The 21,233-nt window shown below is 43.0% G+C and overlaps 1 protein-coding gene across 2 annotated transcripts in view; it reads right to left on the reverse strand.

Annotated features, from left to right (window-relative positions):
• LOC138936956 (uncharacterized) overlaps positions 1-21,233 on the reverse strand; it is an 86,797-nt gene that overhangs the window by 11,987 nt on the left and 53,577 nt on the right. For both annotated transcript variants that reach the window (XM_070302769.1, XM_070302770.1), the window contains exons 2-3: positions 7,067-7,605; positions 3,152-3,360 (exon numbers count right to left, since the gene is read on the reverse strand). In XM_070302769.1, the coding sequence (XP_070158870.1) occupies positions 3,152-3,360; positions 7,067-7,605 (748 nt within the window). The remainder of the gene's footprint in view (positions 1-3,151; positions 3,361-7,066; positions 7,606-21,233) is intronic.

Raw genomic sequence — 21,233 nt, forward strand, 5'->3', positions numbered from 1 at the left:
AAGCAGTGGTATCAACGCAGAGTACTTGTCAATTATTCATCATTCTATCTACTATCGTAAAGACTATTTTGGGCTGAAATTAAATTCTCGATCGATTGAAAATAAAAAATGAGATTCAATCGCGAAATTATTAAAACATTGTCCGTTCTGAAAAAGATTGCAAAGGCAGTCGTCCGTCTATCCGTCTTGCCGTTCGACGGTTCATCGGTTTGTCCTCGTCTCGGCGGCTCGTCGCCGTCGCTCGTCGCGGCACTACGCGGCATGGCGCGTCGCCGAGCTCCGTCAAGCCCAATCATGTTGATTCAACAAAGTACCTACCTACCAAATTGCTGGAATTTGGTATTCGGCCAGAAAGATGGAGGGAGAAGGAGCCAGCGGAGCAAGCTAGAGGGCTGGAAGCCGTCTGATTGCACATCTAGGACAAACCAGCATCACGAGACGACGTCGCTCCAGCGGAAAGCCGAGCGATGATTGGCCGCACTCTCTCTCTCTCTCTCTCTCTCTCTCTCTCTCTCTCTCTGTCATCTCCCTTTTCCTCGATCCCTTCGAGCCCTCGTCCGTACGCCCGAAACCCGATGGCGTCGGGGGCTGGGGGTGATTGGACGCATCTCGGTGATTGTGGCACCCACCATCCACCCCTCTGCACTCTCCCTTCTCTATCTCTCTCTCTCTCTTTCTCCTTCCGTTCCGTCCTGGTCCACCGCGCCATCCCTCCTACACGGCTGTAAATCGAGTTTACCCTCTTGCCGTGGCTCAGCCCTTCAATCAAACTGATTGAAACATTCCTTGAATCCAAAAGAAACGAACCGCCATCCCTTCTATCTCGCCTCTCCTCAACCTCCCCGCTATCTTTCCGAATCGCACCGCGCGCGCTATCCACTCCATCCATCTGTCTATCCATTCGGCTCGCGCTCATATATCCCCGTCGTTTCTCTTTTCGACGAAGCAGTCGCAGTCTCTCGTACACGAGACACCGATGGTGCCCGTTTCGAGACAACCGAGTTGGTTTCAATTCCGACAGTAGTTTGATTGTAAAGCTACGCAGAGGGGTATAAAGCGCTTAGCGTGATATGACGTACTGAATGTTCCGCAAGAGCGTGCCATTGTTGCCTCAAGCGAGGATCATAAGCGAGTCCGATGCATATATGTATACATCCTCTCAAATGCCGATTTCTTAATTAAGATCGGCTGTCAATTGTAATTTTTAATAAATATAAGATTGAGAGTATATATCATATTTGTATGTGTGTGTGTGTGTGTGTGTGCGTGCGTGAGAGAAAGAGAGCGTTCTGTTTATAAATTTCTTCAATTTATCCTCGTACTTCATATTCTCTCACGTTTTGATATGTCTTCCATTTCTTATTTTTAATTATTAGTTCCAAATGAATAAATTTCAAAAGGGAAAAAAAAAGAAAAAAAATCTATCTTTGATTTTTTGATAAAATTGATGAAAGCAAACCGGTGGGCATCGGAATAGACGATGTTAGACTCATCCCGAGAACGGAGGGCGTCTCGTAGTCAAATATTGATACTAGGCCGGACTAAATCGCTCGCCTATGCCAACAGATTAGAACGTACGTGTACTATGGTCGAGTAATGGACAATCGGGCGATAAGGAAAGGATCGGTGAGATTGAGATACTAATGTTAGCGTAGCGATCGATGTGATCAATCCGCAAAACTACCTGCTGTTCATGTCTATATCAATGCCTACCTTTTACTTTTAGTCTTCTCGTATTACATAATAATGTTTTTCTACCTGCGGTATTATACTATTATGAAACGTATATACAAACACAACTTGAGAAGAGTGTTCAACTGCAACGTAAAATGCAAGAAATGTCGCTCCTCGTGCGGATATAACCGGTTGATGAGTAAAAAAAGAAGAAAAAAGAAAAGAAAAAAAAAGACTGACAGTTCCATTACCCCCGGTACGTACGGCCCGGCCAGGTTGTGCCGATCTATTTCGGGGGGGGGGGGGGAGGGGGGACGACTAACTAAGTTGAGCGTCTGTTTCTCATTAAATTGCGCTCTGACCTCGAGAATCCTCTAAATTTGGAACGGCTACGCCGATTAGGGTGCGTATTCATCGGTGGCGCGGCAATGGCAAAGTTTTCATTCATTCATTGATAAACGATTGGCGAGAGATGTACATAATGCGTCGAGTATAATGGAATCGTAACGATCCGACAGAATGCAAGTATCGAAAAAACATCGTTAAAAATATTTAAAATACTAATTTCATTTCCCCCCCCCCCCCCCGGCGTCTTTTCCAGATTATTCGCATTCATAAAATCTACATTACTAGAACTTGTCCATTTTATTTTCCGTATTGTTATAAATTTCTATTTATCTTATCGTATTTTCGATATCTTAATCTTTTACATTCCCATCTCTCTGAATTAATCTTAATTTTCCGATTATTTAAATTACACGAAATCTTGAATTTCGAGAAATTTTCTCACATAAATCTCTCCGAATTTTAGTCAACGTATTGTCTGACGTATTTCAACAGTACGATGAGTAATAATCGGCCGAAGCTATCGAAAAAGGAAGGCAAGTATAATTACAAGATATGACGTAAAACAGCGACATCCTAATCCGCGGCTATTTTGCACGAGAGGAATGTTGATTACACGATATTGGCTCCCAGGAATCCCGGCGCGGTATAAACTGAACGCGCGGCAAGTACCACGATAAATTAGTTGCAATGACCCGGCACAATAACAGTGTTTATTATTAATAACGAAATCGTTGGTCGTAATCGTTATTAGTTTCAAGAAATTAGACGGCGCCAATTCTGTTGGCCGCGCGGTGTCGGCGCTTGCGCTGGCAGAACGGAATTATTCGATGCCGTGCGCGACGTAGTACCTAATTTAATGGAAGCGATAATTTCTAGCTTATTCATGAGTGACCATCGTTATCGGCTCTTCAACGCGATAAGCGGCGATACGCCGAAGAAGGTTGCGTTCCGGTGTTTACGTAGTGTCGTCTAAATACCGAGAACCCTTCTTATATACAGCCGAAAGAGAATTTTTTTTTTTTTTTTATTTGAAACAAATCTTTTAAAGAATTTTCTATTAATCATGTGACGGATGTCGGTATATTTAACGCGCAAGACAGGACGAATAAGACCCGGGGTAGAGACTTACCGTCTGTAGTCGGTCTTGCAGAGAATCATGCCGCTTTTGGTGTAGCAGGACTGGCCGATTTCCCCCAATACAACTTGGCAATACGTGCACTTGAGGCAGCCAATGTGCCAGTACTGATCCATCGCTAGCAACAGCCATCTTTCCACTATTTGTACACCGCAGCCGGCGCAGTGCCGAAGGCCTGTTGACCCGCTCGGACCACCTTCTTGCTACAATGCAACATTTTCGTTTTGTCAGCTGTCAGGCGGCGAATGTACACCGTAATCGCTAAATTTATAAATGACCAGACTAGACCGATTTATATCGATCGAAATTATTAGCGTACGTCCTCTCGATTCGAGACAATAGGAAGAAAATGATCGATTATGAAATTCAAACACGAGTTTACGATAAAGACGCGACGATGATAAGAAATATTTTTAAAGGCGCGTACGAGGAGTTGCGACATGTCTTTGAAATCATTCCTACCCCATTATAAGTAGAAATTCATGCATCGTGGTAATTAATGCGAAACAGAAAGTCATTAACGGGCACTAAATCATTACGACGTCTTAAGTGCGCGCTTATTATGAATGCTTACTCGTGATTATGCAAACACACGAACATAGGCGAACGTAACTCTTCACTCGCGGGATTTACAACTTACTCACTAATTTCACTTTGAACAATCTTGCTCAATATTGTATTATATTGCCTCAGTTTATCATTAAATCGGCAAAACAACAACGGCAACAGGCTCACATTCGGCGATTTCTCTTTATTTACATTTAGATAAAAACATAACTATGGAGAAAATGAGAAAAATCTATAGCAATGTGCGTGAAAGTAGTTGTTTCGTTTGTATTATTTATATAAGTTAAAAAAAAAAAAAAAAATTGTTGGACAATTAAAAAATCCGAACCATCGATTTGATAAATAATACAAGACAAATGCGTTATTGTTGGAGCGAATAGACTTCTATTGGTATTGGTTCAAAAACTTCACGTAATTAGAAACTTATTTCTAGATATTCTTATTATCAACTTGAAAATCACAATGACAATGTATTGTATCAGTTTGGACACGCACACGAATACGCATTCGACTTATGCCACGGATACGTTTATATGTCGCGTTAAGGATCGTACACTCCAAAAAAATATGTTTCCCGCAAAAATTCTCCCCCTCGTCCGCCCCCCCCCCCCCCCGATTATGCTTACTTTGATCTCTGTTTTGATATTAGCGGAAAACCATTTATCCATCCGCGCGATTGTATTGTAGTGATACGGGTATTGGACTTCCATGATACACTCACTCGAACGCACACGAAGTACGAAGAAGAAAAGAAGGGAAAAAGAAGAAAGGAAAAAAAAAAAGGAGGAAAAATCCCGATCCTGGGCCGCACGGATTCACTCCGGCCGATGGATATCACTCGCGGCCTCGAACAACAAAAAGTTCCCGTCGCGGTACACTCACTTTCCCCCCACCCGCGATCGACGAGATTTCAAAGATCCAGGATGCTCTGTGGTGAATTTTTTGGGACCAATGACGATGCGCCACGATCACGAGCAACGAGCGAAATCTTCACGAAACTCGCCGCTTTCGGCGACGCGTTCCCTTGCGCGATGCAGTCATGGACGCGCGCGCAAAAAGGAAGCGAGAGAGAGCGAAACGAAACGAAACGAAACGAAACGAAACGAAGCGGAGCGGAGCGCGGACAGGACCCAACTGACTGGTGCTGCGGGCCCCCGAATGCCTTGCGGGCCTGCGGGTTCAGGTACCTTGGCTCGAGTGGGGAGGATAAAAAGGCAAGCCTAGAAAGGACCCAACCAACGTTGAGAGAGAATGCTAGATAAAGATGGTAAGAGGGAACAACGAAGCGAGGGGGAGGGGGGAATCAAGTGGACCGGGAGGGGAGGTGAACGGAGGACCGTGTGTTGTGTGTAAGAGAGAGAGAGAGAGAGAGAGAGAGAGAGAGAGAGAGAGAGAGAGAGAGAGAGAGAGACTCGGGCGGCAGAGAAGGGGAGAGAAAGAGGAAGGGGGTCTTTTCCATAGCAGCGGTTGAGAGAAAAAGAGAATGGAACAGAGACAAGGAGAGAGGTGGAGGTGTAAGAGGGGTATATTCTGGGACAGGCTCCCTAAGTGCCCGAGTCTTACAAAGTTGTATAAAGCGAAAGTTGCGGCAGATTTTCGGATACCTTATGTATTACAATGATTGAAAAAATCGAAAATCTAACGCATGCAAGATACAAAAAAAAATAACAAAATAAGACGAGAAAAACGTTATGGAAAAAGGAAAAAAAAATTGTAAAAGAAAATGAGAAAAAAAGAGAAAAGATAGGAAGTAGAGAGAAACAAGAAATTGCAGAATGGATGAATTAAAAATTCAAAGGAGACGTAAAGTCGGAGACATAGAAAAACAGAGAGACGCGAGAATCGGAAACAACGTGAATAGAAAATACAGAAGGAGAAGACGTAAAGACCAAGAGAGGCAAGAACATAGAGATTTGTAGAGAAAAATAAAAAGAAGAGTGTCAAAAAAATATAGATACAAAGAAATACAGACTCAGAAGAGAAAAAGAATAAGATTCAGTAGAGAAAGAGAAAACAGCGCGATGAAAAAAAAAAAAAAAAAAGAATTTTAAAAAGTGAGATCTAAAACAAAGATAGAGAAATTATAACAACTGAATGGAAAAAAATTCGAGAATGCTCGACAATAGATTATTAAAAAAAAAAAAATCCAATTATATTTTCTAATATAGTATATTCTTCGAATTGAAACAGAATTAAAATATCTATAATTGTCCAAATCTCAAAAAAATTAAATAATAATAAATACAATATTTAAGAATAATAATTTGAGCAACCAATAGTGCGCGGATACAAATTTTAGAATTTGAAGTAGTTGTGAAATTTAAAAAATCAAGAATTTTATAATGTATGAAAAGAAAAATTTTGATTCTCAAAATCGATATAATAACGTTATTTTTGATAATTTTTCTCTCGCATTATATATATATATATTCCTTAGATATGTAAAAAGAAAAAAATAATTTCTTTAAAATTCAAGCCTTTATTATCGTCTTCTTAAACAACCGTAGTCAAAGTAGAATCCTACGATTTTATTTAATTATTTTTTCCGCAAAAGAAGAGATAAATCATAATTCCTCAAATTCGGATAATAAATATCAAACTTTGTGATGTTTATATCCAAAGAATTAATGAACAATAATCAATGATAATGACACGAAAATTTTAGACAAATGAGAAATTTTCATGCTAGACAGCGTTAATTAGTGGAAAATTAAAAGTACTAAAAAAAATTCACAAATTACAGCAACAGATGTAAACGTTTTTGGATATTCAAGTGGAAACCGGAAGAGAGAGTACAGTCAGCATAGAAAGAGAGACGAATAAAGAATAAGAATTGAAGAAGCAACGTACAGTCACAGGAAGAGACAGAATCTTGTGTAGGGGAGACGAGAGAAAGAAGGAGAGAGAGAAAGAGAAAGGGCAGCAGATATATAAAGCAACAAGCAGAAAAGCTACAAGAGGAAACCGCGCGCGCGCGCGCGCGCAAACTCCCCTCCGCCCCTATTCAATTATATTTCTCCATCATAAATGCCTACATTGTTACGTTTGTCAATAGCGGGGTAAGCGAGGGTCGGACGGACAGACAATATCTGCCGAATCGTAGCCTGTGATCCTAACGTTACGCCGTTCTTGGGTCCTTTGCGACGGGGCCTTAGGGACTCTCCGCCGCGTCTTTGGAACTACCTGTACCCGCTTCGCTTCATCGCACGAGATATTGAATTTCAGGTTCCCGTATGATATAAAATACAATGTAGAAAATATTTAAAATTACGTTTCTCGCGAAGAGACGCAAATAATCGTATAAAATTTTACGCAGGTTTTTTTCAAAAATCTGATACTCACCTTGAGCGTGCAGTTGTTATTGTGGTTAACTGGTGGATACGCGGGGTGTCCCGGCATATGCGGATGGGGGTGTCCGGGGTGATGCGGATGATCCGGCATCATGCCGCCGCCACCATGATGATGCCCGTTGCTGCCCATGCCCTGTCCGGGCTGCAGGGCGCCATAGGGGGTAGCGGGATCGCCGGCACCGCCGGCATGCGGGGGTGAATGCGGGCTGGGCAGGTCGGGGGTGGTCGTCGTGCCGCCGCTACCGCCGCTGCCGCTTCCCCTTCCACCAGTTCCGTATGCGTGATGCGGCCCGCCGGGCCCCGGATGATGCGGACTGCTCGAGAGCGAGGGATGGTGAGGGTAGGCTGCGGAATGGCCCGGATGGTGGGGGTTCATGCCAGCGGTTAACGCGCTCGCCAGTTTGACCGATGAGAGGGTGGGCTCGGAGAGCCCACCGACGGTTTCCAACGGCGAAATAGACAAGGGAAGAGCTTTACGGCGCTCTATTGAATTCCGGCAGCGGCGTTTCTCTTCCGGTACTTTGAGGAAACCTGTAACAATAAAAGAAAAGTGTCTTTTTTAAGTCGATCGATTTAAATTTTATATAATAAAAATAACAGTGTTTAAATCTTACAATCGTTATCGTGTTAAATCAACAAATGTAATAGATCCAGACATCGATTATTCTTTTCGGTAATCATTTATTAATTGAGGAGAATTTTTCATATAATTATTATATAATAATTAATGCTATATAAAATATATTATTCTCGCTACGTATATATTTAAAAAATCTTATCCACGTGGCTGTTTATAGCGCAATACGAAAGTCGTGGAATTCAAAGGGAAACGGAAAAAAATTCTGTTAACTTAAAAGGTACATTAAAATTCACGAAACCCGACTTATTATGGAAACCGTGGAACTGACAAGTGTGATCCGCGGGACACGCCTACCTTAATTAACAATAATGATCCCGGTAACTCGGCGGGTGCCGATCAACCTTCCATTCGAAACTTTTATCTTTTTCTTCCTCGGGACAAAAGTAACGAGCGTCCTTTATTCGGCCGATTTTAAGAGCGACCAAAGATCTTACGGAATTCTTCCCCGAATTCTTAGGCCTTAGCAGCTCTTTTCAGTAAAATTAATCAATTCGCGCATATACACGCGCATAATGATTAATAAATAATAAAAGGATGTTTTTTATAACAATAATCGATAATAAATTCGCATTCGCGAATACAATATAATATTGAAAAATTCTTTCGAGAGAGAGAACGCGCGAGAGTCTCGTGCGCCTTGTTTCGATAAATACAGTCCCATTGTTCCGCAGGGAAAGTAAAAATATCGGTGTGCGCGACCCTCGGTGGGAGAAAGTAATTAGCGCGCGCGCGCGCGCGCGCTCAAGCATATATTATTCCACGATGCAAGCGCACATCGGTACATTGGAACACACTCAGGCTCTTAATACGTATTTAATTAAGTATGCCGTGGTGGAGGGAGAAAGGAAAAGAGAAAGGGAGAAAGAGAGAGGGAGCGTAGGAGAACGCGCGGAGAAGGCAGACAGCGGGGGTGGGTCAGGAGGGGAGAGTTTATAGTGGATATCAGTATGGGCAAGCATAACTCTCGCGCCACCGCCAGCGAGCAGCGTGTGCCACTTATACGAGCACCTACCGCGATGGAATTTCATCCTCGCCGTTACCACATAAATCTCCGATGCATTAATGCTGCCCTTACTGACTCGCTTGCTCCGCGTTTCTGTATGTACGTCCGCTTCTTCTTAATATGGTTACTTAAGTTTCGCGCGTGTCGCGTCGACGCTTATAGTTCATGAATCTACCAGCGATTTCGATTATCATCGATTATCGTAGTATCGAGTAATAATGTACAATATAATCATGGGTAATTCATCGAACGCGATGTAAATCAAGGCGTGCGATAGTTACGTGTATAGATAAAGTACAGCTCCGATTGATGACAACACCGATTATATACCAGATCAGTTAAAATCAATTGGCGCGTCGATTTAATTTCAAGCACAGACCGATGCTCTCGATTCGCCCGTTATCAGCGCGCTCCCACGCCGTTTACGAGGCCTGACCTCTCCGGAGACACTCTCGCTCCTCCTCGCGGAAGCGCGATAGCCGAACGATAACAAGATGATAACGAGGGAATACACCGGTAATTACCGGAATGATAATGACGAGGAGAAGGACGAAAGCGCGTGGGTGGAGAAGAAAAGGGGGAACAAAGGCAAAAGAGGAGAGGAGGGCGATCGGCTGTGATAGGGATAATTAACGATCGCAATCGTACGAAAATGAGGACAGGGCGAGTGCGACGACGACGATAACGAGCGGTCCAGCGATCTTATTAGCGATAAGCGCCGATAACGAGGACGCCCCGTTCCGTACGACAGCGAACGGAAAGAAAGTCTCAGCCTAAGGATTAATGGCCGGTCCTCAGCTGACAGGGGAGGAACGTTACATTCCGGTGAATGAAACGCGAATCCCTTGACGGCGGCTTGCGCTTCAAACGTTTCAAGGACGCTTGCAACATCTCCTTTTTTTATTTCGAACGTGAATCGAGTGTATCGATTACGTTTAATAAAATTAATTTTTTGTCAATTAATATAAAATATAAAGCGATACGCAGTGATTTATAATAATAGCTGAGAAAAGTTAAATTGTCAAAGAAGGAAGAGCATCCAATCTCCTCCTTCCTGTGGAGAAAAAAAATTTTTTTTTCTTTTTCCATTTTTTTCTCTCGCCTTTTACATCGCATCCGATATTGAGCTTAAATACAATATTTCTTGGACTCTGACTATTAATAAAATCAAATGATAAATTAAACTCTAATGACATGATAATAGATAACGTTACGAACTCACAAATACCGAAACGTATTCTGGAAGTGCGTCGGAATCAATTGATGTCGGGGAGAAAATTACGACCACCACTTCGTTATGGCTAGAATGTCGAGAGAAATTTGTGTCTAGAATTCTTGATAATTTATTACAAATTTACAGCTTAATTAATTCATTTAATTAGTGTCCAGCCGTGACTTTCTTCAAATAAAGATCTATAATACAATTTTCTCATATATATTATTTTATACCGATGAAATAACATAACTTCTCTATTCTCTCTCTCTCTCTCTCTATCTCTCTTTCTATTTCTATTTTCTGTAATAATAAATTTACAAAACTTATAGAGTAACTTACAATGTTTTAATCTCGCTTTTTGAGAAAATATCAAATGTCTTAGATTGTTATCCTAGTCTCGCACAAAAAAACATGGTCATTCCCTTAGGACACGCCCGAGGCGAGTAGGGGATCGATGTGGGGGAGGGGAGGGGGATGTAATGATAAGTTCAGCCAGGTAATCACCGGTGAGAGAAGGACAGCGCCGGAAGACACTGAAAATAATCTAATTATTGGCGAGGACGATTATAGTGATTAGGCACGTCGCGGCAGCCTCTTCCCTGTTTGCCACGCACGGTTCACCTATTATAAGTGTATTCTAGGAGGGAGCACAAATGAAAAGGCGCGCGCGCGTGTGTGCGATCTCCTCCTCGGACCAATGAAACAGGCGGACGAAGAGAGGAACAACAACGAGGGATCGTGGCACGCAATTACCGAGGAATCCAGACGAAGGAAGAAAGCGGCTTTCTTCCATGTATTGGCCCGCCATGCTCGCTGAATTTGTTTGCAATCCTTAGAAATTTCAAATCGGAACAATTCGAGCGCCAAGTTGTCGTTTGCCTCTTCTTAGAGATCTTTAAAAGCCGGACTTGGTTTGTTAACTTTACAAAAATTTTTACGTCCATTACTTTTTACGTTCTTGAGTAACAAAAATTTCCTTCCTAAAATGTAATAAAAAAAAAAAAAAATTATGATCTTAAATCGAAGCTAAATTTAGATTTATGAATATCCCGCTTGGGCAAAATTATTGTTAACGAGATAAATAGTACAATTATATGTGTGCGTTTACACGCACGTATGCATTTTATATACTCCTTGAAATTAAGTAGAAAAAAGAAAACAAATTGACAGCTACGATTGTTAGTCGGTAGAATGTTTCACCGAGGAATATCGGGCATTATGGTCGGTTTGAAACTCACGTGGCACAAAGTAACGAACTGCCAACGTCAGATATTTATGGGGACCGTCGAGAGTCGAACCCAGTATCGCCACCAATAATACACTGTTGTAGTTTCTATTTAAGTCCCTACGTGTATGTGATATACTTATGTTCCTCCGGAAACGTATGGAGTAATTTTTTAAATTGATCTCATGGATAAGTAGCCTTAGACAACCAAACGAGTATACAATGACCATAAATTAAAATGCGAGCAGACGTCCTGTCATTTTTCTGATGTGCAAATTTTATAGATCATTACTTAAAATACACGGTAAGATAACGTTGCCATTTTGAGGTTTGTAATCCTCCAACCTGCTGCAAATGGGGCTGTGCTACGGGAGTAATATGCGAGCCGCAGTGCGCAATAAAATTAGCGTCTATCGGTCAAGGTAAGTGCGGCGAGCATTAGACAAGGCAGTCGAGCAGGCGGAGATCAGGAAACGTCGAAAACGGGACGGGCGTGGTGGGAGCGTTGGAAGCCTAATTGGCCGAAATTAGCAAGTTTAGTCATTAGCGGAGTTTCCGGCGGTGGCGGCAGTGGTGGTAGTGGTGGTGGTGGTGGTGGTGGTGGCGGGTTCACTTGACTCCACTTCCTGGGAAAGGAAGGCCGGAAGGAAGGTGTGTACAGCCGCCGCCATCGGTCGCCCACCGACACGGTGGCTCGCTACTACAGATGACGAGTGACGCGACCACAGGGTGCCACGTTTCGAACGATTCTTCAACGATGTAAAGACATTTTAGAAAATTATACGCTGACAGGAACAGATCACCCATCCGAGTGTCCTCGAACGATGCATTTCGATTTGACGCGCTCGAGCGAATATTCGCTTCTTCGGCCTGCGTTACGTCGTATCGTATCGCGGTCGTGATTATCAGCGAACTCGGCGCGAAGCTTATCGCGATCACGAGGGAGAGCGAAAAGTTGCACGCCGAAGATCGATGACCCACTCGAGACGGCCTCGCCTCGTAATACGCTTTAAATACGGCGGCGTCAAGGCGTTGATATCGCGCGGCCGATGGCAAGGTGCAGGCCGCAGGATTCCAACGGAAACAGTTATTTGCGGTCTCGGTGCGCTCCGCGACGCTCACGCGCGCCTCACACACCCGCGCTAACGATATACAATACTTTATCCAAGTATCTCGATCTGTCGCTTCGATATTTCAATATTTTCTCTACCCCTTCGATATCCCTGAATTTATCGAAATATTGCTCAATCCAACTAACAATCTCCTACAACCTTGACAAATGTTCTCACAAGCGCTATGTGTATTTATGTATGTGTATGTGTATAGTAGAGCTATAACGTGAAAGATATTATTATGCGTATCACACGATCGGTATCATACAAATGGATAATACACATAAATATTTCTTTGAGAAAACGTTGAGCTAAATGTTTATCGCGAGGAGCGAGTTTTCGCTCTGATCAGCTGATCAGCAAGACCGGGGATAACACAGACGTGGGACAGAAAAGACGAGACGGAGGGAGAGAAGAAGGAAGGGAAAAGCGCTCGTTCGCAGCACAGGGCTGCGAAGCAATTACAAAATTGCAAAAATTAACCATAAAACCCGACCGGTATACCGGCGCTACCATAAAGTTAAAGCCGGACGGCCGGCCGGCCAATCGGCGCATATTTTTGGCGCGTTTACGACCAATCACGTGGCCACGCAGAAGAACGCCGTGTATATACAATACTTTCCCCCGCTCGCGGCTGGATTCTCCCGCGGATATAGAAAATTGCACGGCGATTTTGCAGCGCCATTCGAAATGCCGCTGTAAAACGTCTACCCCCGCACCTCCTCCCGCATCTCCTTATCCACATTTCTTCTCGCCATTCCTCCTACTTCCCTGGCAACTCCTTCGCTCCTCGCAAATATGAATCCGTCGGTTGGAACGACGAGGGAGAATTCGCATTAAATCATATTTCCTACATTGCGTTTCTACGATCAGGCGCGGCGTCTTAAATATCGCGAGATAGCGGTGGATTATTCAGAGCTGTCGATTAGTAAAATCTTATCCGGATTCATCTGAAAAATATCGTTTCGCGATACCGCTAATCGTCGTACTGTTTCATCCGTACAACGGCGAATGAACAACGTGCGCGCGCCCCGCTCAATTAAGCAGTCGTCCGATTTTTCGATAATCTGCGCGGCCACGTGTTGCGCCGCGATAATTATTTCTATCGACGCGCGCGCGCGACGATATTGCGCTCTCGCGGGTCACAATTATTTATCGCTATTTCAACAAAATATAATGCTCAAATTTATATCACATAGAAATGCTATTTTTTTTTAAAACAGCTATCGTGTAATAATCTCAACTGTGTATATACCGCATCACAATATCGCGAGTCCAAGTATATCGCGTATGCACACTTTTTCTCGCTCTTTAATAAATCCGTCAAAAATTCGGATGGATCCTTTGAGATAGTAAAAAAAATAAGAACCGAAAAAAAAAAGATCGCGTTTCTGTAAATTAAGAATCGCAGCCGCCGGCGCAGTGTTTCTGATGAGCGCATTAATTCCGTTTGGAATTCGGATGAATGCATTAATTCCCTTTCTGACCTCGTTGTACAAAATGCTCACCCTACGAATCAACAATGCCAGGCCGGGCGAGCTGACATACGTTATATTCTCACGCATCTATACGCGTATACATATACGCGACCGCGTGTGCGCGCGCGCCCGTTGGGCATCAGCTGCCGTACGAGGGTCCTTAATTATTCTATTAAACAGGCCGCGGTCTTATTGTAATGCGCGCGCGTTTGCGCGCGCACATATATGCGTATATGTATGCACGTATGTGTGTCCGAGCCCTGAATGGAACCATAAATTTATTGTGTCGAAGAGGAGATTGCCGGGACCGAAGAAAGCTGTTTGGCGCAATTGAATGCGAGTTGCGGTATTGTGCCCCCGAATCGACCCCCCCCCCCCTCCCTCCCCACACCGCTAGATCAATTCGTCCGGATGCTCTTTTTTCATTACGCGCGTGTATCGCACCGCGGCAATCGATCGATCCGCGACGTCGTCGCCGAGGAGAGGACACCGATGGTTTATTATTATAATTCCTTCTGAAACGACGGTATCTCGGAATCGGCTTCGTCAAGGATTCTGGCAGATGGTAATATCTTTTAATTTTTGTTTATGCGTAATTAATTAGAGGGACAAGTTTGGCGATAATTAAGAATTAATTTACCCTCATTATTATCGCGCAATTTTCACACGAACTTTCGGATTATAAAACCGAAAGAAACGATTACATGGCGAACAAGAGTGCGCGTATTTCCCATAGAGAAATTTTATAACAGCTGCGGTCGAGAATCTCAAAAATCCGTCCAATCCAATCTCGGATCTATATGTCCGAGTTTCGAAGGCTCGCGCTTGTTCGTAGCAGGGAAAAAAACAAAAAAACAAAAAAAAACCGCGAAACAATTTGCGCGAGCGCGGGTGTTTTGGGAAATCCCCGGTCAGGATCCACCCGGTATATCCACTTCTCCCGATTCGCCCGTAAAGTAATGATTTCAATTTCGCGAGATCGCCGCCAGCAGCTACCAAGGGTGCCAGCCACGCCACCGCCCCCACGCCGTTCCTTCTCCTCTACTCACGCTCAAAAGATTCGGATTAAGCGACTAAGGAAATTCAATATCAGTAGCTGAGATGGGCACATAAAATTACCGACTGCCACTTTGCCTTAATTTGCGTAGTAAAGTTGCGCCGCCTCGGCGAGCAAACCATGACTCTCCTCCCCCACCTCGTCCCATCCACCCCTTGTCTCTCTCCCTTTCGTTGCCCCGACGCGACCCGCGCTTTCGTGTAAAACTAAGGGATTATGATTCGGTTATTGGCTCCCGGCGCATTTTAGTGCGTAATTGGATGAAATTTGCAGCACCGCTACGATGTCGCCTCGCTACTCCCTCTACTCTTCTTCCACCAACCCTGTCACCCTCCCCTAACGATATGAAATACGAGCTCCATATTGCGAGTTGCGAGAAACAGGCTCGTTTCTTAGTCTCGACGACGTTCATTCCGATAATGTGTGCGTTTCGCCGTTGTAGGCTGGAATTTATTAATCAAAGGGGTAACCGAAGAGAAAAGACGAGAAAACAAAGGAATGATATGCGCGGTTGAATAATGCTAGAATTAAATTTTAAAATATTGTATATATAACAGCGATAAAATCATAATTAAAAATTATCATTCTCTCTTCCTTATAATCTCTATTCGTGTTAAATCGCTTATAAAGCACAAAGTTATCAATATCAATGACTAGACAGAACGGATCGAGCGGGGGGGGCTCCTACAGAGTATACCGAAGAAATCGAGTCGCTTACAAGTAACTTAATCGATCGGAGCGTCCCGGGACGGACGACCCTCCTCCGTCCAAAGACACGATCTTCAGCCCTGTAGAATCCACCGAGCAAATTTATGGCGAGACACCCAGCGCAAACACACAGCGCGTAAACGTAGCCGCGTATGAAATTGCGGCGATTGAAACCGTACTCGCTCGTGAGGATGACGTACGACATTAAACACATAACGCATCCTATTTCCCTCCTCGCACACACACACAGCCTCCCCCCCTCCCCTTCCCTTTAAGCGCCCTCTTTTTTAGCATCCGACGGAATAGTATAAAACATGGCCAACGTTCGCTTTGTTTGCGATATTAAAAAGATCTATTATATAGAAATTACGACGCGATGACTCTCTTGAAAGTTTCGCGAGCACGCCCGATACACATATAATAGATAAATTAAAAAATGTATAAAGCCGCTTTTTGTACGCTCCTGCACATCTCATTTAAACTAGACAAGCAGCGAGAGAATAAAAATATTAAAGGTAGATGTAAGAAAAAATTTATCTTTCTTTTCCCCGCGTGACCATATATCGCTAAATTAATTATCGCTTTAAGAATCTAAATTGACGACGAACGCATCTGGCTAATTTTTCTTTTCATTTAAAAATATGTAAAATATGTTCTTTACACGGAAATTCTACGAGCGATCCGAAAGATGCTGCGAACATGGCGGGCGTGTTTCCCCCTTGAAAATCGAACGATTAGTCGCCACAGTTGAAAAACTAAATTGGCTTTTGGGAAAACGAGGGCGTGATAAATCTAAAAAAAAAAAAAAAAAAAAAAAAAAAAAAAAAAAATGTGTTTGACAGATATTACCCGTCTCAGTGCTCGTTTCTCTGCTTTCCAATAACGACAGCCTGTACACATCGTTTCCTTTGTCCCCGTTTACTTTTTCTTCCGATGAAAATTCCACCCCTATAAACCCTCATCTCCATTTTCAGCCTCTATACGTGTATTCCCTTTCCTCTCTTCGCAGTTAGCTTAATTTATTTTATATTACATTATGCGACACATACATACACACAACAGTTCCCTTCTCTTGTATGCAACTATTACATTGTTTACATTTTTATACTTAATCCTCTCACCGAATCTTTCACGCCGGAACGTATGGTAAAATTCTTTCTTCATTCTTCTACTTTCTTTATTATCTTTTATTCTTCCTTTTTATTCTTATCTCGTTTGTCTTTTTTCTTTACATTTTTTACAAAGTTATCTTTTTATCAATTATGTGTCAATTTATGTCAATTATTTTTTCTAAATGCGAAAATACATCCAATGATGCTTGTGTGTATATATGTATATATATATATGAGAGAGAGAGAGAGAGAGAACGAATGGAACAGAAGAACGCTCCTGAAGTTTTGCCATTTAAATTGGGGACACCCTGTATGTATATATATATATATATATTAGGCCCTATTTCTATTTTATTATTCTCTTTCTCTCTCTCTCTCTTTCTTCTACAATCTTCATGCAAAATTACCATATCTCGCAGGGTAACAGCTGTCGCAGCCGCCGTCAGCATCTGATAAACTGATAGTAGCGCGACACACGCTGACGCACTGTCCGCTTTCCCCTCTCAAGTTTTCAAGCCAGGTTCGAAGACATTAGACACCACGACTGCGTGTTTTTATTCGGAAAATATATAATATACAGGCAATATACGGGATGCGGTAATTCCTACGATTAGCTCTATTCTCGCAACAAGGCGATATTTTCGCGAGGGTTTCTTCCCCTCTCCCATTTCTCGAATAACAATTCAATTCGAAGCGCTGCAACGCAGCTGCCACTGCTAATACGCTATTTTCCGTTCGGCAAGTGCGTCGCTTCGGATGCGAGACGCACACGTATTTCTAAGGGACTGAAATCTTTCCGCTGTTTATGTCACTTTCATCTCGGAGTTGAGCCGATTATTGTTACAGCAACGAATATAGAGAGTTACGTTAAAACGGGATGAGAAGCGAGATTTTTCCAACAGGCGCATAATTCGATTCGCGAACAATCGTTTCTCGACGTGTCCGCTAAACTCGAGTGGCGATACAATTGAAAAGCTTCTAATGATCGATACTCTCTCGGTTGAGGAGAGTCAACCCTTCGTCAGGCGACAAGACGCGAGCGGAGATCGCAAAGTCCACTGGGAAGATCGGCAACAAGCGGAGCGGACGATTAACGAGCGTCACATTCGTCAAACCGTGACTAGCGCGTCAAGAGCTGCCGGGTGATACGTGTAACGAGCTAATTAACTTAATTTATCGCCGTTTGACGGAGATCCAATCGTAGATGCGCGCCACGTTAATTGTAGGTCCATTAGCTGCCGATACGATCGTATATACGTACCGTCCCTGTGCTCTCTAACGATCGCTTTACAGCTCGTTTCGTCGATAGCTCCCATGTTCATCGAAAGCCATACCCCCCCCCCCGTCCCTTCTACCATCCTCTCGCCCTTCGTTTCCCTCTTTCCCTTCTCTCTCTTTCACTTTCTCTATCTTGCTCCCTCTTTCCATTTTTCTCAGTCTACATCGTTCTCTTTATTCTTTGACTTTTCAAGCATGATACGCACTCGATAAACGTCGAGATTAATATTGGTTAATAAAGTTAACTCTAACGTCGACACGGTTTTATTTGCACGAAAAATTCTTCCACTCACGTTTACGAGAATAACTGCAGTTAAGTACCGGTAATGTTTAAATGAAATTTTCGATAACTAAATACAAGTTTTTACGCATCATTGTAAAATGTCGTTTCGCGTATTAATAGATAGCATTTGTGAATTACTCGGTTCATCGACTTATCGATCCGACTATAATATACGATTGGGTAAATGAACTTTACTTATTAATACGATACTTTTCCCAACGGATTTTCGATGCTTTAAACGAAACGCAATCGAGACAAAAATGCGCATTGCCTCGGGTATAATAATTTATTTATTCATTAACGATTCGTTTTTATACTTTGCCGTATATGGTAAGAGAACCATATTTAAAAGTAAGAATAAAATTTATCGTTAAATAAAGGAAGATATATTTGTTAGAATAATTTATCTATAATTAATTTTTATAATAGTAATTATAACAATGAGATGCGTGTATGTGTGTAATTAATTTAAACAAGATTGTTGATGCGATGACAGCGATTGGAAAAAGACAATAGGCCGACGAAACGTTTCGCAACGTGAACAAGTTAATTTTTAATAAAACCTATTTGTGGAAATTAATCTTTTTAATGACAATTTTCTCCTCGGATCATGTTATCCGACCCATAACCGGACCTGTGTCAGAGACCGGTCTCGCATACGGGCGGACAACCCGGTAAATGTCAAGTCACGCACAATCGGCATTATTTATTGTTTATAATCTTTACCTGAAATAAACCGTCGAAACAATCGCCATAAATTTCAGACGGACAAAGCGGGACCCTTTTCCCTTCAATTTTCTCAGATTTCAGATATTCGACATTATATATTCTCGATCGCGAGAAAATATTTATCTCGGCAAAAATTTCACTTACCACATCGATCGCTCAAGATTCTTCTTCGGGAGACTAAGACGCTATTTTAAATATTTTCGTATATATATATAAAATCATTGCTGTTTAATTTCTAAAATGATCCAATTTTCTAAATATATGTATCCAAGTCGTTTTTTAAAAATTCACGACGCGCATTAAGTAATGTCTGATCTGAAACGCACGTGGATCCGAGCAACGACAGCTTCTCGTGGCCTCTCGCGGTATCTCTAAGGGGATAGAGAAGACAAAGTTGGGGAAGGGAAAGGGAAAGGAGCGCAAGAGGCGCCGGGGAGACACCCGCAATTTCGTGATTGCTTTTCAGACGACACTTTGTATACTCATGGACAGCAGCAACCAACTCATTACGGTAATGACACGTGTGCATCAATTCGCATTAATATTCTAATGGACACGAGGGAGGGGAGGGCGGAAGGGTGGCGCGGGCCGGAATGTGAGCGATACACAGACGGGACGGCGACGAGTCGCGCGCGCGCGCGCGCGCCTGTGTGGGTGGTGAAGAGCGAGGGGGAGAGAGGGAGACCGCGACGGAAGATGCGCCAGAAAGAAAGCAACGTGACGGCGCGGAGAAGGATCGTACGCCGTCTCTGGTAAATAACGCCAATTAATTAACTCTTTGCGCTCCGGCTATAATTGGACCCCGGCTCGGCGGCCATCTTTGCGCGTCTCGCTGTAACAAATTAGACATTCGAGACGCGCGACGCGTACAGTTAGTCACGCGAGTCTTCCTTATCAAATGAAATATACTCGATGAAATTAACGCCACTCCGAAATCCTTTTTCATAGAGAGACCGACGTTCCCGATCGGCAGAATAAGGATCGATGTCCAATACCCTGGCGTCGTCGTCCTTTCACACAAACGCACACAGCGCGTCCGTACCTTTAACGCAGCTCGTTAACTCGACATAATGATCATTCGATTATGGGCATCGCGTATAATTCAATCAACGATCCGTGCGCGTAACACCGCGATGTCATCGTCACGGCTAGCCGTCCGATCGGGCTGAACGTTCGGTATACGACGATGACACTCGTCCAGCGTAATCGGCCATTACGCTCGATGACGCATGCGTTTTGCGCGGGCCCACCTCGCGCTAACTTCGTTAACATTCGAACGAGATTTCAGCGCCGTCACGACGCGATCCGTTTGCAAGTTCTAACTTTGTATAGTTAGCATCCTCTAGGAAACTTCCCTAGCACGCAGTATCCAGGAAGAAGGCGCGTGAAAATTTGAGAGATCGCAACATTTTGTGTTTCTATCTAACATTTATTTTAAAAATCGAAGCATTTGACGCAAATATTATATATAAATATATAAAAAAAAAAAAAATTAAATCAGAGGAGCACGCGAGAATTCTTAGTCATACAATCTTTTCCTCTAAATAAAAGATTTTTGATCAATGAAAGCGTAATCGCTTGCCAGTATGAAAATAGAAACGAGCAAAAATGCAAACGAGGACAATTGATAGGAATAAGTGAATTTTCAGCATCTCTCCCTTTTCGATATCGCGATATAAATGTCTGATGCGCGATTTCATCCTTTAAATGTTTCGAGAAAGGCACTATGCGATATTGCATTTTTTGAACTACGTATTACTCATGCGTTTTTAAAAATATAAACGTCTAAAGGGGATCTAAAAATGTTGCACGTTATTTTACCCATGTCCGGAATCTATTTCAGAGATAATACAATATATAAAACGCTTGTACAAGTATTTAGAAACGCGGAAAAAAAATTTGGTTGCACGCGGTTAAGCGATCGGTAATGTGATATCGTTATTAGAGGTTTAACGTTGGAGATCCCGCCGACGAGAGTGAATCCCCAAGTTGACCGCAAGGATTCCTCGTCATCATCCTCGACACCGTAATAACTATCACTGCTTATAGACGCCCTTTCGTTTACACGGGTGTGTCTCTACACGCACACGTACACGCGCACACGTAATTCGCCAGTCATCGCCGACAACGAGCCGAAAACGCCGCGAGCTTCTTGTTTGCCTATTTCCGTAGTAAGTTTGCCTTTCCATTCTTCGTCCATCCTTTCACTCGTCATCTATCACTAATATCAATTAGTATAAAGCCGAGCCAAGAGGTGAGTAAGTTGCGCTCTTACTGCGTGGTCGATCGTTCAAATTGCGCGTCGCTTACGGAAACGG

This window comes from Polyergus mexicanus, unplaced genomic scaffold (assembly GCF_030449975.1).
Source record: "Polyergus mexicanus isolate NDT 795.1 unplaced genomic scaffold, iyPolMexi1.0 SCAF_10, whole genome shotgun sequence".
NCBI lineage: Eukaryota > Metazoa > Arthropoda > Insecta > Hymenoptera > Formicidae > Polyergus > Polyergus mexicanus.